This window comes from Dendroctonus ponderosae, unplaced genomic scaffold (assembly GCF_020466585.1).
Source record: "Dendroctonus ponderosae isolate FM_Combo_2020 unplaced genomic scaffold, Dpon_F_20191213v2 Dpon_F_20191213_218, whole genome shotgun sequence".
Taxonomy (NCBI): domain Eukaryota; kingdom Metazoa; phylum Arthropoda; class Insecta; order Coleoptera; family Curculionidae; genus Dendroctonus; species Dendroctonus ponderosae.
The window spans coordinates 13,653-29,244 of record NW_026018363.1 but is presented as its reverse complement, the minus strand read 5'-3'; the positions used below and the strand labels follow the sequence as shown (position 1 = coordinate 29,244).

General features: G+C 34.0%; 1 protein-coding gene across 14 annotated transcripts in view; it reads right to left on the bottom strand.

Annotated features, from left to right (window-relative positions):
- Positions 1–330: 330 nt before the first annotated feature.
- Positions 331–15,592, bottom strand: part of LOC109543157 (heterogeneous nuclear ribonucleoprotein Q-like) — a 28,411-nt gene continuing 13,149 nt past the window's right edge. For 4 of the 14 annotated variants that reach the window (XM_048664375.1, XM_048664373.1, XM_019912720.2 and 1 more), the window contains exons 7-15: positions 15,344–15,477; positions 15,020–15,241; positions 14,695–14,840; positions 14,520–14,531; positions 13,610–13,707; positions 10,112–10,299; positions 6,753–6,812; positions 5,353–5,518; positions 331–2,159 (exon numbers count right to left, since the gene is read on the bottom strand). In XM_048664375.1, coding sequence (XP_048520332.1) covers positions 1,999–2,159; positions 5,353–5,518; positions 6,753–6,812; positions 10,112–10,299; positions 13,610–13,707; positions 14,520–14,531; positions 14,695–14,840; positions 15,020–15,241; positions 15,344–15,477 — 1,187 coding nt within the window. In that variant the 3' untranslated portion in view covers positions 331–1,998. Of the gene's footprint in view, positions 2,160–3,478; positions 3,585–5,352; positions 5,519–6,752; positions 6,813–10,111; positions 10,300–13,609; positions 13,708–14,519; positions 14,532–14,694; positions 14,841–15,019; positions 15,242–15,343; positions 15,478–15,592 lie in introns of those variants that run through there. The other 10 variants (XM_048664378.1, XM_048664377.1, XM_048664376.1 and 7 more) reach the window with 9 other exon arrangements.

The window sequence follows — 15,592 nt, the reverse complement described above, 5'->3', positions numbered from 1 at the left end:
AAAAAGTACGCTCTTTCACCTATTTGCGAGGCACTGGAGACTAAAAACATTTTTAATACATTTATTTATAACTAAGAATGTAGTCACTTGCAGCCACATAACGAAATTAATTGTCTTTTCATATTAAAATAATAATAAAATAACTTTCGAAATCAATTTGTGCAGAATTTCCGCATCTTCGATACAAAACGGAATTTTGAAAAATCAAAGAAGGATCTATTTCAGAATAGTTCAAAAATGAACTCCTTGAATCTCTATGGTAAGTTTAATAATAATACGCACAGTACATAATTTTTCCAGGAGTGTTTACGAAAGGTAATAAAACTAAAATTGAAATTGTAATACACATACAACTGTTTATTGAGACATATTAAACCATCAGTCATCTTGTTAAAATTATTGATACAAGTTGAATAACAATGCAGTGCACCGTTGAATCTGACTAATATTACCAAGAAACTACACATACAGGGCAGCACACGATACGATCGCCCATGTCTTTCTCACAGTGGTATGGTTTTGTGATTGTAGTAAATTGCAAAAAAAGTGTAACTATGTCATATCCTGTATCAGGCAAAAATAGTAAATATTAGCTACGTCACACTAAAACAAAAAATTATTAATTAGAATTAAATATGAAAGTTTACCGCTAACACAGGTGTCTGTGAATATCAGGCGAAAAGTAATAAAAGCAATAATATACGGACAATACAAACCAAAGTAAACATGATTAAAATATACTAGAATTGCAATTACTGAAGGTTTTAGCTGTTCTATCTGAAATTCCGGGCCACGTCTGGATTTATCTAAGCATTTACGGAAGGGGGTATCCGAAATATTTGCGGATTTTGTGGTTGAAATGTGGGGAGAAACAGAAGTACATGTCAGGACATCTTAGAATTACTGCTAAAATACGATCATCACAATGCAAAAATGCATCACCAAGATAAAATATATAAAATTATATCATACACAATAAAAAAAACACTCGTACTATCTTGAAAATACAGTGTCTTCAACCCACTATAATTTAAATAATTTGTTAGAGCCGTTCACTGTTAAATTATGTAGATATTTAAATCAGTTTCTAAATAATTACACAAATTTCGCAATGATTACTCTAATTGTTATGATAATAAAATGATAATTTTTTATCATGATATTGAAATGAAATTGAGTAAATACAAAATGTAAATATACTATGCATAAATTAACAGTGTCTATTCGATTCTCTTACACAGCAATGTTTAATTTACGAGACAAATTATAAATATTTTTGAACATATTGAAGCACACTGAGTAGTGGCATTGAATTTCTTGATGGAGTTCGAATATGGCAAATCAAGTAATAAAAACAAGTGCCAAGAACAACTTGGACCATAACGCTATGCCCATGAGAGCGCTTAAATACACAAAAGAAAACATAAATCAACTCATACAATTTAATAGTACGTAATTAACCATAGTATATAACAAATTTAGAACCGCAAAATAACAAATTTCTGAAAACACAATTCGAAATGCAGATAAGGCAATTTTCGCAAGAAATTAATACAATTGTTATTAGTAATAGCAGTTTGGGGACACCGCGACTTGGCCTGGTATCGGAGACATAAAACGGTATGGGCGAACATTTGACACGCTGTGAAGTCTTGAGTTAACATTTTGATTGTAAATTGAATAAAAACTAGTAATTAGCAACAACATAGTCGACATGGCATTTGGAAAAACATTTCAAAAATAATCAATTAGTGTGTTTTTAAAATTATCCCTATAAAATTTGATGTCGACTGATCGAGAGAGAGACATATTTGGATACAGTTTTGGTAAACTGTTGATTCAAAATATCTGAAGTGTTTCCTGTGACTGAACTGACCGAACAAATATCTTGCCTTCTCGTGCCAATAATATTCGCCCAATCTGTAGCTGAACGGCGCCCAGCCACTCGCATTCATACTTGCTCTCACTCAACAGCCACATGCACGCGCCGTGCACCGTTTAGCTCCATGCTCCGTACGAGTCTTGGTACCATTGATCGCCGTTTAGGGGCTGTTGTGCCAAAGGCTGGCCGCCCCAACCCCCTTGCCCACCGCCGCTCTGGAAGCGTCGCTTTGTCTCCCCTTGATTTTGGTGACCCCCATCAAACTTCCGTTTACCTGCTGAAATAATTAACAAAATTATTAAGACATATTTTCACTTATATGCATATTTGGAAACAGCAACATGACTTGTGCATATAGAGAGTGCTAGTTTTTTTCGCATTATTTTAAAGTTCTCTGCTCAGATCAGTGCTAATTTTGCAGGTTGTACAAGTGCTGTACGAGTTCTACTGGTGCGTCCAGATCTAACAGACAGGCATCGCTTCTGTTGGTGTTTTGACGAAATATTAAAGAAACTTGCCATAAAAAAGGCCGTTCCTCCATAACAATAATTAATAAAGTAGAAAAACCGCCACTCTGTATACATCACAATTCATAGGAATCACAACCAATAAATCATTTGAGATTCACAATGAATAACACTGACATTTTAAGTTCACTATTATTCAAATAGTTGACACTTTAATGATCTCCTTTTCAATTTCTACTGGCCTGTATATTTGTTGCTAGCTCAAAGCTCAATTTAAATGTTTTGTTATTGATCATGGAATGTCCCATTTGTGCTATCGGTCGTTTTTTGTTGTAACTAGTCTTGAACATTAGCTCTCAACTTGGTCGGTTTTTAGTAATTTTTTTAGATCTGCGAGTTGTGAAAGTTATATATAAAAATTATTTAAATAAATAGTTAAAAGGTGCCCTTGTCCCCGTTGGATATTCAATTTTTTGTGGTAATTTTCCGATTAATTTACAATTGAAAAAACGAAAGTCTTAGACGTTCATACAGGTTGAGCCTTATAAAATCTTGCCCGTTCTATAGCCCAACCAAATTAACTCAAATATGACTAATAGGCATTTTATATTGCACCTCCTGTATACCACATATTTCAGAGACAACGTCTTACAACGCTGAAAGTTGAATTGCACATGAACAATCTCATACGGGTCCTTTTATATTGAACAATTGGGTCATAGTAAAAGTCAAAGTAAGTGATACTTTAAAAGACACGACCTGTATAAAAAAATTAAAAACGCATGTCGATAAAATATAATAATCAAACGCATCTTATATTGAATGAAACATATTTTTAAAGGATAATCCAATTTTTCATGTTAAAGCATGCTTGTCGAAATCAACTAAATATTCGCATATTAGTATAGAGTTTTTTAAATAAAATCTTGCGTTGAACACAGTAGATAATCCAATAATACTTTGAACATGGTGTTTATATATAAACGAATTGCAAGCGTAAATATTTATGAACCTAAAATGCCATTGTTCATTCAGTCCAGTATGACTGGTGGTTTATCAAAAAAGCAGATAGATTTGTTTGGTTGTGAAACCATATTTGCATGGTTTTTTTAAATAATGGGAAACATACATGCTGCATTCCAACAAAAAAATCACTTCTGTGGGGAAAAAACAGCTAAACTGAACAAGGAGTAGGGACTGGGATGGAATGATCTAACCAACCGACATACAAGCCACTGGAAAAGGATAAAGGGATTACGTTAATAGCAATAAAGGTAACATACAATAATCTGGATCAGTTCTAACACTACGAACCTAATTGCTTCATTTTAATTAAATCGATCTATTTCTAAAGGCGTAGATTTTAATATGACCTATGATTATGATTTATCATTTCCGAATGTTGCATTATTGAGTTTTTTCTGTAAATCCATTTGTCTGTGCACCACTAAACTTGCAACGTTGGAAAAAATTTCAAAACGCTTTTAGGTCGTTTAGTGCAGATCAAAAGGTGTTCCGAACTTTTTACGATTGCCAAAAAGCGAATCAATAATGCTGCTACATATATACAGCGTAGATAAAAAAAAGTTTTGGAGATCTGAAGTAGTCCTATAAATAGTACCTGGAGGGTTGCTCCAGAAGTCCGACAAACGTCTACTTTACATTTAAATTATTATATTCTTATCTTTCTTGGGTCTCAGTCAAAGTTTTTGCGAAACATAAAGTTAACATGTAAAAAATAATTTTTATATGTGAGACGCTTGAAATGAATGAGTGACACATTTAAATCAAATTTTCAGTTTGTTGCTAAGTTCCTGAGCATGGTGTTTGGTCATGACAAAACAGGATAACTGGATAATTGATATAGAATCAATTATCCAGGAGCATGAGATTTGTTTTCGAGACAAATTGTATCTATATTATCAATTATTAGATAGTAAGAAAATTACTAATTGCAGTTTAGAATTGTTCGAACTGTTGATTTGCAACCCTATGGAAATTTCAAAAAACTACCGACTGTTACTTTTTGTACACACTAAACTAACCCAACGGCAAAGGCGGATCCAGGGGGGATCATGGGGGTCATGACCCCCCCTTGCGCTGGGTTTATAATGATATAACGATAATTTTTCTAATTTCATAGACAACAAAAGACTGAATTTGTACTACTTGACCCCCCTTGACTCGAAAGCTCCTGCCCAATGGTTTTATGAGCACACTTGTAAAAATATGTATCAATTATCATGTACACTGTATCAATTGTAATTAATTCAAAAAAAGCCTAATTTGGCCATAAACAAACTTTGACAGCCTCTTAAAAAAAACAATTTCTTTAAGGGGGCTCATGCGCACAAACAAAAATTTTGGCCTTGATGACCTCTACCAGCAAGAGTTTGTAGGTTTATTATTGAACACCATGTATGTAAATCTGCATTAACGAGGAATTAATATGTAAATGTGCGGAACATTGAAATTTTTAAGTAGTTTATTAGAGTTTTATCAAGCGTATATAATAATAAGACAAAACTTTATTTATTAATAAATTAACAAGACAAAAACAATTTTACAAAAGATACCCAAAATTGCTCGCATAAAAAAATTTTGGAACCCTTCCGCACATTCTAAACATTTTTTAATGCGTATCTTCTGTGCATTATCTTGAACTTGCCGTCTCCCCAATTTCTTATACATACATATTTGATATTTAACTATATTTTTAACACCCGTAACGCATAAAGAAAAATTGATAGCACCAAGCTCTGCAACAAAAACCGTATGGTATTTTTAACTCAGAAAAAAAAAATGTTGTTAGTTTTATTTATGCATTATTTTTCAAAATTCTCAGCAATTTTGATATTAATAGTTTCCGAACTACGGTGATCAGGTCGGATGTGATAATTCTACATACACTGAGCGTGGTATTTTACAAGCATTCTTTTTCAATAATAAAATCCAAGATTGATTATTGTTTTCAACTCAAACATTGTAAAACAGTACACATACCTTGTAAACTTGCCCCCTTGCCTCGGGCCACTCCACGAGCGGCCGGGCGCGCCACCCCACGGGGTGCGCCCGCGCCCCGTCCCACTCGGCCCCCCTGTGCCGCCCCACGGCCCGGTGGCCCACCGGCTCCCCGGCCACGTGCCACCGCCCCACGCCCACGGCCAACCTAAACAAAAAATATATATTTAAAACTCACAACGATGTAGATTTAACATTTTTTAGGCCAAAAAAACAATTTTATTCTCCAGTTTTGAGCTCGAACAGTTAATTACATACAAATGCATAGATTGAATAAAAACTGAGTGAATAAATTGTTGTCCTTTGTCAAGCCTACGTTTTACGAGAAATAGTGGGAAAAGTTTTGGAAGCTGTATAACAAATGTCTTTAGCAGGAGTTTCTTTGCCGCATTGGAAGATTTTTTAAACAAATTTTATGCCGTTTCCAACAGATTTCCCATATTTTTTGGACAATATATACAGTTATTCGTTAGTTTCGCAAAATGAGAATTGCAAATAGTCAAGTTTCCACATTATGTAATCGGAATAATGTAAATAGACATCTAAATATCATAGTACACCCATCAAAATTTGCCCAAATAACTTTTAAATAACCATACGACTAAACCGGATGTTTTCTTATTTTTGCACCATTACACTGGTTGGGTGAAAAGGATCAGGAAATGGGTATTAATTCTTAAAGAAGCCAAAAGTTCTTCAAAATTTTAAATCTGTGGCCAGGAAACAATTTATTTTAAATGAAAAGCATTCTTCCAAGTCGAGCAAATTTGAAAACGTAATTACTTATAAAACATGACTTTTTAGTTAAGAAACAACTTGGCCACATTAGTAAATAATAAACGGGAGGTGTGTTGTTGAGTTACCAATACATTAATCTTCACATAGAAAATTACCATTCAAAACGCTTAACAAACTTTACTAGATGCCTCTGTTTAATCTAGATGCAAGGTATCTCTATAGATTACCATCGATATCCAGCAAACTGTAAATTTTGTAGATAGACTTGGTAGTTTATGAGAAGGTTGGAAATCGGGACCAATTGATATATGCTAAGTACTTACTATGAGCAACTTTCAATGCACTTAAATTTTCCATGACTTTATGAATTAAATAACCCCGAAAAAATACTTTGAAGTTTCTAAGATAATTTTGTACTAAGCACAAGAAATTCGTTCAAGAAACATTTCAGATACTTTAAATCTTCAAATCTTGTTTTCTCTGTACGCCCCAACTCTAACATTTGATAAGTTCCTTACTATGTTAAGTAAAAAAATTGCAAACCGTTTTGTACTTACTACATTGATAATAGTTGGTACTTTGCGCAAATCAAAGTTCAAGAAGGATTATTTTATTCTAGGAAAATCAAGGTATAAAGGACAAACCTGAGTAGTGTTTCGTTCAAGAAAATATCCGTCTGCCCGGCAACAAATGTCTTCCATTTCCTAGTAAAATCAATCAAGAATTTAATAGAATTGTCAACGTACGGCTTAACAACGCAAACTCATTTTAACGATGGGTGTAAAAAATATTTGTAAAATCAAATATTAACTAGGACGACTCGACTAGTAGACAAACTAGAGTCGTCCCAACCTAACCTAAGACTAAAATATTTGATAAAAGGGTTATCCAAAAAATTCATAGTTTTTACAAATACAACAAAATAATAAAGAATTATATATGTTTAGCTAGGCAAAAAAATAGAAATACGCCACGATGTGTTGAGGAGCGGTTTCAATCCTCCCATCAACCAAAAATATAAGCAAAGCGAAAGCAATAAGCAAAGCGGGCTAAAAGCAATTAATGAAGCAAAATAGCAACGGAATTAAGGAAAACAAGTAAAAAGCATGGAACTCAAGTAACATGGCCCAACAAATTAACAGACACAATTACGGTCGCATATTAGTCAATAAAGTGTAATTTACTCAGGGTTATTGAAAAACTGCACACTTCAATATCGTGCATACTTGGGTAGTCAATTGTAAAAAAATTATCAAAAAATTGCCAATTAAAGTAAACGAAAAATTAACACAAAATGAAGCTGCACTCTGTCTAGACACTCGCTTGGAAGCAACCTAAAAATTAAACAATATACACATTTGGCTTCAATTCTTGATCTCATTGAAAATTTTGAATAACATTGTATTTGAATGCTTAGAAAACAGCAAATTGAGATCAAAACTTGTAGCTTCAATCGCACATATCACAGTTATGTTAGAATTGGTGTAGGGTTAGTGTAGTTCAGCGTGGCTCCTCCCAGTTTTTGGATAACCCTGCAAATTTATTGCCGCGGCTGTGCTACACCTCAACAAGAGATTGCAGTTTAACTCATTATAAAAACGAGTATAACAACTGCCTTAAGAGCAACATCATATCTGAGCCAGCTCGTGACCTGCTGGCTGGCAGGCTACATTTCTATGCAGAATCTAACTAAGAACTTGATTGGACGCAGGTTTTGCTGCAATTTTGTTATAAATACTTTTCCCGGCCGTCAGCGTTAAATTTTGAGGTTGACTCAGATATGATGGTATTTGAAGGTGGCGGTATTCGACTAAGCTGCGGTGATGTTAGTTAACTTTTAGACAAATTGCATTCACCACTAGTTTCCTCTCATACTCAATTATTCTCAGAAATTATTTCATCAAAATGCACTTTCATCCGACATATGACGAGCGGAAGCACGCTTCAAACTCATGTCCGCAGAATGGTTTCATTAGTTAACTCCACATTACAGCCACGAGTTTTTGTTACGTACTGATACCCACAGCAGCTAGACTAATTAGTAACATAGAATAAGATGCGCACGTTGCGTATGCAGTAAGTTTGATTAGTTCACAATTGCTAGTCGATACACCGCCACAATCAAAAACCGTTTTCTTCTCAGATAATCAATTTCAGCGATTTGCAAAGATTTTTTAGTTAAGCAATAAACTGTTAGTTGACCATCGAAGAAAACATAACATAAAATAGATTTAATAAGCAACTACTAGTTTGGGAGCTTGACAACAAAAGGTAACAAACGGTAATTAGTGCGTTAAGCGAAAATGATAAGAGAACTGAAGCAATGTTAATGGGGATTTAGTTAGCAGTTTTGTTTTAATTGTTCAGCATAGACTACTAAAATGACAAAGTTGCGCAAAGTAGAGAAAACTAAAAATGTATTTTTGTCTCATTCAAAAAGCGAATTTAATTTTATGAAATTAAGTGCTTAGGGTACTTCGCATTACTCGAGACTTTACCTCTCTCAGGAAAGAGCGAATCAGTTCTTTTCATAAACTCTTTTGGTGACATACAGAGTTTTATTTTTACCATATTTTTAAAATAGCCTCAACTAATGAGGATGCCTCAAAGAAAGTTAAAAATTAAACGTCTGATTGATTTTTATTGGAAGACGCTATTTATGACATTAATTGTTATGGATAAAACTGATCGAAGTTTCAATAAAGCTTAATATGGAAAACGTAAACCTTTTTTTCTGGGATAATGTGGGAAAATATGACACTGCAAGACAAAATTTTAAAAATTGTAGGACCGCTTCAGTAAATATTCACTTTGCTAATGTATGACGTAACTACGTTTACTAATTAATACAAATTTAAAAACAGTAATAATTCTAATCACAGAATAATTAAGTAAATCTACGAAAAGACGAATCAATTAATTATTCTAAACATTTCTCTTCCTTATCCATGCATAAAAGATTTGCTTTCCTTTTGAAGACTATAATTTTGATGTTTAGGGCGGCCAGCTTACCGGCTTTTCGTTTCAAAACCAATCGCAATTATCTGTCTGTTTTATTTTATAATTTTTTTTGGAAAATTATTTTATTTACGATGAAAAACGTATAGAGTGTACCATTTAAAATAAGAGAAAACATTTTAAACAAACTTTGAAAATTTATATTGAAGTTAAAAATTGCATTAAGCAGTAAGCGTACCTTTGAAAAACCGTGAATAATTACTATAGCGGCCCGACAGGTTTTTTTAAGTTTGCACTACAGTTTCACTTTTTTTATTATATCATATTTAAAGTTTTTTAGGTTGAATTTACTAATGGAATTATAAATAGGTATACCTTTTTAGGAAACATCCTGTATAGTTGAAACTCATTTTGAAACGCGATCCAATTAAAGCTTTTTCGACAAATAAAGCCTTTAAAAATCCTTCTAAAGCGCCACCCTTTAGAAACTTTAAAAGGCAGAGTATTAGATACTCTTAGGGGATTAAACCATCAGACGGTTACTCATATAAATCCCTTAGTTAATCAAAAATGACTGAGTAACTAAACAATTTAAAATTTCGATTTACATTTAGTAGAATTACGTCAAAGCCTCAAACTAGACAGCGGGGTTAATTGCAAATACGAATTTTCGAGCGTAACAAAGTAAGAAATGAATAAAGTAGATTTTAAGCAGAAGTTTTGTCAAGTAACACACCAATCCACTTAAGTAATTCCATGCAACTTAGAGTCCTTTGCAAATCGCTTACTGATTGGTCGTGGGTAATATAAAAAAAAACGAGTGCCTCATCAAAACCATAAAGCACATTGATGGTGAGAGCTCATGTGAAGAATTTCCAATATTTTCCATTGCGGAAAACATGCAGGAAATCCAATTGGCATGAGCTTGCAAAGGCAAAAAAGGCAAGCGATCATTTGAAAATATGGATTTAAACATTTTTTGATGGGGCATGATCGTTTTGACTATAGCCTAACCAAAGTAAATTGGACCAAACTGGGCACCCACCGGCTGAGCGGGCGGTCGGCCTTGGGTGCCGCGACCACGCCCTTGCGACGCAGCAGTCGCTGATGTTGTTGACGCGGGCTGCTGGTAATCGTAATATGAATAATCTTCGTATCGGTAATAGTCATCGTAATAAGGATCGCTGTATCCGCCTCGGTAATCCGCATAACCGTAATAGTCATAATCGTAATCTACAAAAGAGATAAGTTGCTACTGGCCAGTATTACATCATAGAAACGAACGATACCTCAAACAATGGTAACACTAATTTTATTGCAATCAAATCAGTAGGGTTAGTAAAAGTTAATGATGTAATACCATAAGTAGCTATAACGCCCACTTAGCCAACTGAACAATTTCAATCAAAATTTTGGGAAAATCATGTCTTTCGTCGGGCCTAATCTGCCAATCTAATTAAAATCTTCTCAAGTAATACTGTGAGCATGCCGGGAAAAGTCATTCGAAACCTTGTCTTGATAACGACACATGTAAATCTACTAATTAATCTAGAGCTGATGTGATTTTACTCTACAAAACCATCTAAATTCTAAATACCAAATTGACCAGGTTTTATTTTGTGGACGCGTTTATCTGCCTGCTGAATTAGCCTTAGGAGTAACAACTCCAAATTCCAAAATAAAGCAGGAAACAAAAAAGGAAAAGATAAAACAAATTGTAGTAAAATGTTACTCTTAAGTTGTCAAATCATTTGTTGATAAACGGTCCTTCCCTGCACCACAGCTTTGTACGTAGGGGAACGTGGATGGGAGCAAGAAGGTATAACAGTGACTTACCTGTGCAAATCCAATACAGCAAGCTCATCAATATTAAAATCGAGACGACGAGATAATGTTAAATCTATCACATAATGTACAGGATGTATTGGAAAAGGATATTAAATACATTAAGACGCATGCAATGTTAAAACAGTCGATGGCCGCGTGCAGTATGCTCAATACTTTGCCCTTTTGCCTCTTGCGGTGCCCCGGCTGGAATCTGATTAATTTCATGTGAATTCAAACACAATTATATCGTGCTGGTTTCTTGTCAAAAAGCCAAGCTTCGTGCATTCCATCCAGGAGATTCAGTAAATGTATCTTCAAATTCGCCACTAGATCCCAACGAAATTATTTGTGGGTCGATTTTAGATCACACACACGTGTTCCGTACATAACCCAATGTCCCACGTATCTTGGCTCCCTTTACTCTGAGAACATTTGTGCAAATTTTGCCCCTAATGCAGTAACAGTTTTTGCAAGCATTCGACCCTTTGTCGATGCCTTTTATCAAAAGGCTTCAAAGACCAGGGTTGTTTCCCACAGACACAAAACAGGTTCTTTATTCTTCGATTTTTTGATTCACGGTAATTTGTTATCTGCTCCTAACCCGTTCTCTTTCCAATGACATCTTTTTTACAAAAGACACACGGCGACAGCGATATCTAATTGAGAATATAACTGAAAACATTTCACTGCATTCAACTCATAAGAACTTGAATCAAGCCCGACAATGAATGCCTTTCAATTCCAAATGAATACAGTTTTGAGTCAAAATTATTAAGTCGCAAAACTTTATTTTAAATATTGCAAATTAGTTTCTTTAGAATTTACAATGATAAAGGAAAAGATGACAGCTACTCAAACGGTTTTCATATGTGAAAAATGGTCATAGTAGACCATTTTTCACAAAATGGTCTACTATGACAATTTTGCACAGATTCTTTGTTTTCAAACATTTTTATGAATTTAGAATTTAAAGATACATTTAATACTCTCACTGGACGAAATGTAACGATTAAAGGCATGTTAATTAGTCGCAAGATTCATCCTAAACGATTAAAATGGACCCCAGGAGCAGGGTGAGCCATTGAATTGAGAGCGCAGTTTCGATTTATAAAAAATTTGAAGTTAAATAAATATTCTGATAATCTGTTTAAAAAATACAGAAGTTACGGGCCAAAAAACTGATAAATTGCTTCAAAATTCATTTTTGGGGATTTTTGACGGAAAAATCTGAACGGGGAGAGCGCTAAATGTAACTTGAATAATTTAAGATACCTTAATCGCACCCTCTTAGTGCTTAACTAAACATCGCAACTTGTTTATGTCATTCAAAAAATGCAAATATTAATTAGAAGTAGAAGGTTTGAACCCATAGAATTTTACTGTTACCATAATCTTCGACTGTTCTGTATAGAAGAAAGTAGTAGAGCACGTCCTGTGTCGTCTACACATAATCGAACCTAATATACAGGGCGTCCCCAGTATAAAACAGAACGCAAATACTTGGATGTGGCTTCTTATTGCACCTTCAAAATGTCATACAGCAAAAATAAATAGTTTAATTATTTTACTTATAAATAATTTACTTATATTCTGTGGCACACTTGATATACAGGGTGATTCCAAATTAGCTGCATTGCTCTGGATAGATCATAAAAGACTATTGAGAAAGAACTAAATGTTAACTTAGGCAACAACATTCTTTAGTGCATGAATTAGGGAAATATTGCTGCACGTCACGCTTTTCAGTTCAAATTTAAATGCTAAATACAAACTGCAACTTTGCCAAGTGAATGTTGATACGTATTTTTCTCAAAAAATATTTAACTGATTTTCGCTCTTATTTTTTATGAAAAATGTACAAAAACATACTTTTTGAATTACATTTTTCGAACGTTCCAAGTTCGCAGTTTTTCTATTGGAATGTTTACATATAGTCTGCCAATTTAACATAATGATATTTTAAAATAACGCTCAATGATAAAGCGGGTATTGGACTTTCACTTGTTAATATCTTGGCACTGAAACCACATTTGAGTCACCCTGTATATGTATACATGATAAACCACAGATTCCTTCTTTTGTTAAAAAATGTTAAACAGGAGCAAAAACTGCCTGTGATATTTCCAAATATGATTTTTACGTACAAATTTCGTTCAGATATGACTGCAAGGTAATTAAGTTTAAATGGCTCTTACGTATACTTTGGACACCCTGTACGCATTAAAACGAGTGTTAAAATTGTTAAATAAATTAAGCTCACCCTGCAAAAGCGATAAACTATTATTGTGATAAGTTCCATTTATTTTGCACAAGAGAAGTAAACGTTAGACACAAATGAAAACAGGAATAATCGTCCATAGTCTGCTTGATGTTTCTGTTGTTTAGAAAAAATTATACAAAAATTATTCAACTTTCGTTTCCAACTCGAAAAATTAATTGTTTTGTAATCATGTAAGGCAATCGTAAAGTAAACTAATAACTAACTACCTGAAATAATACCCAAATTTTTTAAATTTATTAAAAAGTTATCACTCTAGTGAAATATCTGGTTATTCACTCATAAATTGATAATATTTTGATACTAACAACCGAAATATTGATAAACATCAAACAGACTAAACACAACAAATCGCTCGATCGGTTAAGGGGCGCGCTATCATTATTAAAAGTATCATCAATGTGTGATTGCCTGTCGAGGATCCAGGATTGTACTTACCGTAATCACCGCGACCCATGGGGCCTCTCATTCCAGGCCCTGTACGGGGTCCACCAGACCCGGGGGGTCCACGAAGAGGCATAGCCCCCGGCATCATCCTGAAAAAGAAGTAAATCAAATGTTAGACACCAACCTAAGAAGAAACCAACCTAAATTACGGAATGCCTTTACAATCAAGTTGATAGGAATATCTCGTGTTTAATACTCATAATTCGAATTATTTAATATAATTAAATTCAGCCACTGTTAACAATGTTTTACGTTGTGTGCCACAACTTTTTTTCAACATCAATTTTATTAGAAACTTTTAAACAAATTTGCTTCACATCAACATATAATCGGTTAATTTCATACGAATACCCATAGGAATTTCAGTCTACGTTTAAGTGAAATCTGCCTATCGAGGAGTTCGCGAAGATGCAAAAACATCTTTTTTTTTTTCAGTCAATTGAAAGTTTTTCGTGTGCAATTGGTATCTGTTTTTAAATCGTGATGTATAACTAAATCTAGTTATTTAGCTGTTATTATGAATTCGATTCTTTCTATAGTCTAATAATTCGATTATTCCCCGCATTAGATGACAACTGACTTTAACGACATATTTAGTTTGTGTTAGTATAAAAAGTCCCAGAGTATAGGATCTAAATTGCCCATTAACACCTCAAAACATGAAATATTGTACTTGAACTTGAAAACAACAGAATTTGTAATTAGACAAACTGATCTAAAACTGTTAAATAATGGTTTTACTGCTGAAATCTAACGGAAACCTTCCTACAGACTATTCAGAAACACCCTGTATATCTACTTTTTAACTTCAATTCTTATTTGACTACAATCTACAACATGTAAGAATGAATACGAACACATTAAAACATCCCGTACGACAATAATACACAAACATACTTACCGATCCTGCACACTGCAAACAAAGCAAAAATATATTACTTACTAAAATATAGTACAGAGAAAAGTAAGTGAAATTGCAAATCAAATTTAGTTTAGTTTAAATTCTGCTTATTCATTGTAAAAACAGATTGGCTCGAAAAATGTTCAAGGTAATTTAAAATTCAAGTGTTACTTACCCTCCTCTAACTTGCATCATTTGCATCATGCGCCTTTCGCGAGCCCTCAATATTTCTTCCTTTTTCTTTTTATCGGACGGAGGTTTAGCTAATGACACTTCTATATTTGAACCTCCCATTTCTCTTCCGTCTAATTCGTCCATTGCCTGTAACAATTACAATAAATAGAACAATTGCTGTAGTGGTACAAATACTGAAAAGCAACAACATTTTACGAGTCTTGTAATGTGGAGAAATTACAATTTGTTGTACGGAACCAAAACAGAATTTTGAGCCCAATATCTTTATTGTACAAAATGATTAAAATTATCTTACGAACACTTACCTTAATTGCGTTATCCCTGTCCTCAAAATGAATGAAAGCATAGTCCTTAATTTTCTTTACTCTTTCGACTTTGCCAAATGCTTCGAATGAATCTTTCAGCTTTTCCTCGGTGATGTCTTGAGTTAAATTCCTTACGTAGAGCACTTTCACCTTCGACATTGTCTGTTCATCTGGTTCCTCCTGTGGATCAGCCCAGTCCACAATGATGTCGCATCCCCAAACCTAGGAAACACGAAAACGATACGATTAAACATTAACATAACACTTGATGCCCTAGGAATCAAATTGGCAATGTGAACTGTTGTTGATTGTAAAATAATATACCTTTATTCTGCCAGTTCCAAGTCGTCGTTTGGCCAGTGACGCGGCCTTATGTGATTCGTATTCTAGGAAGCAAAACCCTCGGTTTTTCTTTTTATCGTCAGGAGAACTGTAGATTATCACTTCAATGAGACCAGCTGTGTAAATGTGAGTCAATTAGTGGGATGTAAATTAGCGATATACTTAAAAAAGCATCATCTTTCAAATATCGGAAATCAAATTTGGAATTTGGAAAATAGGAAAAGGCTCGAA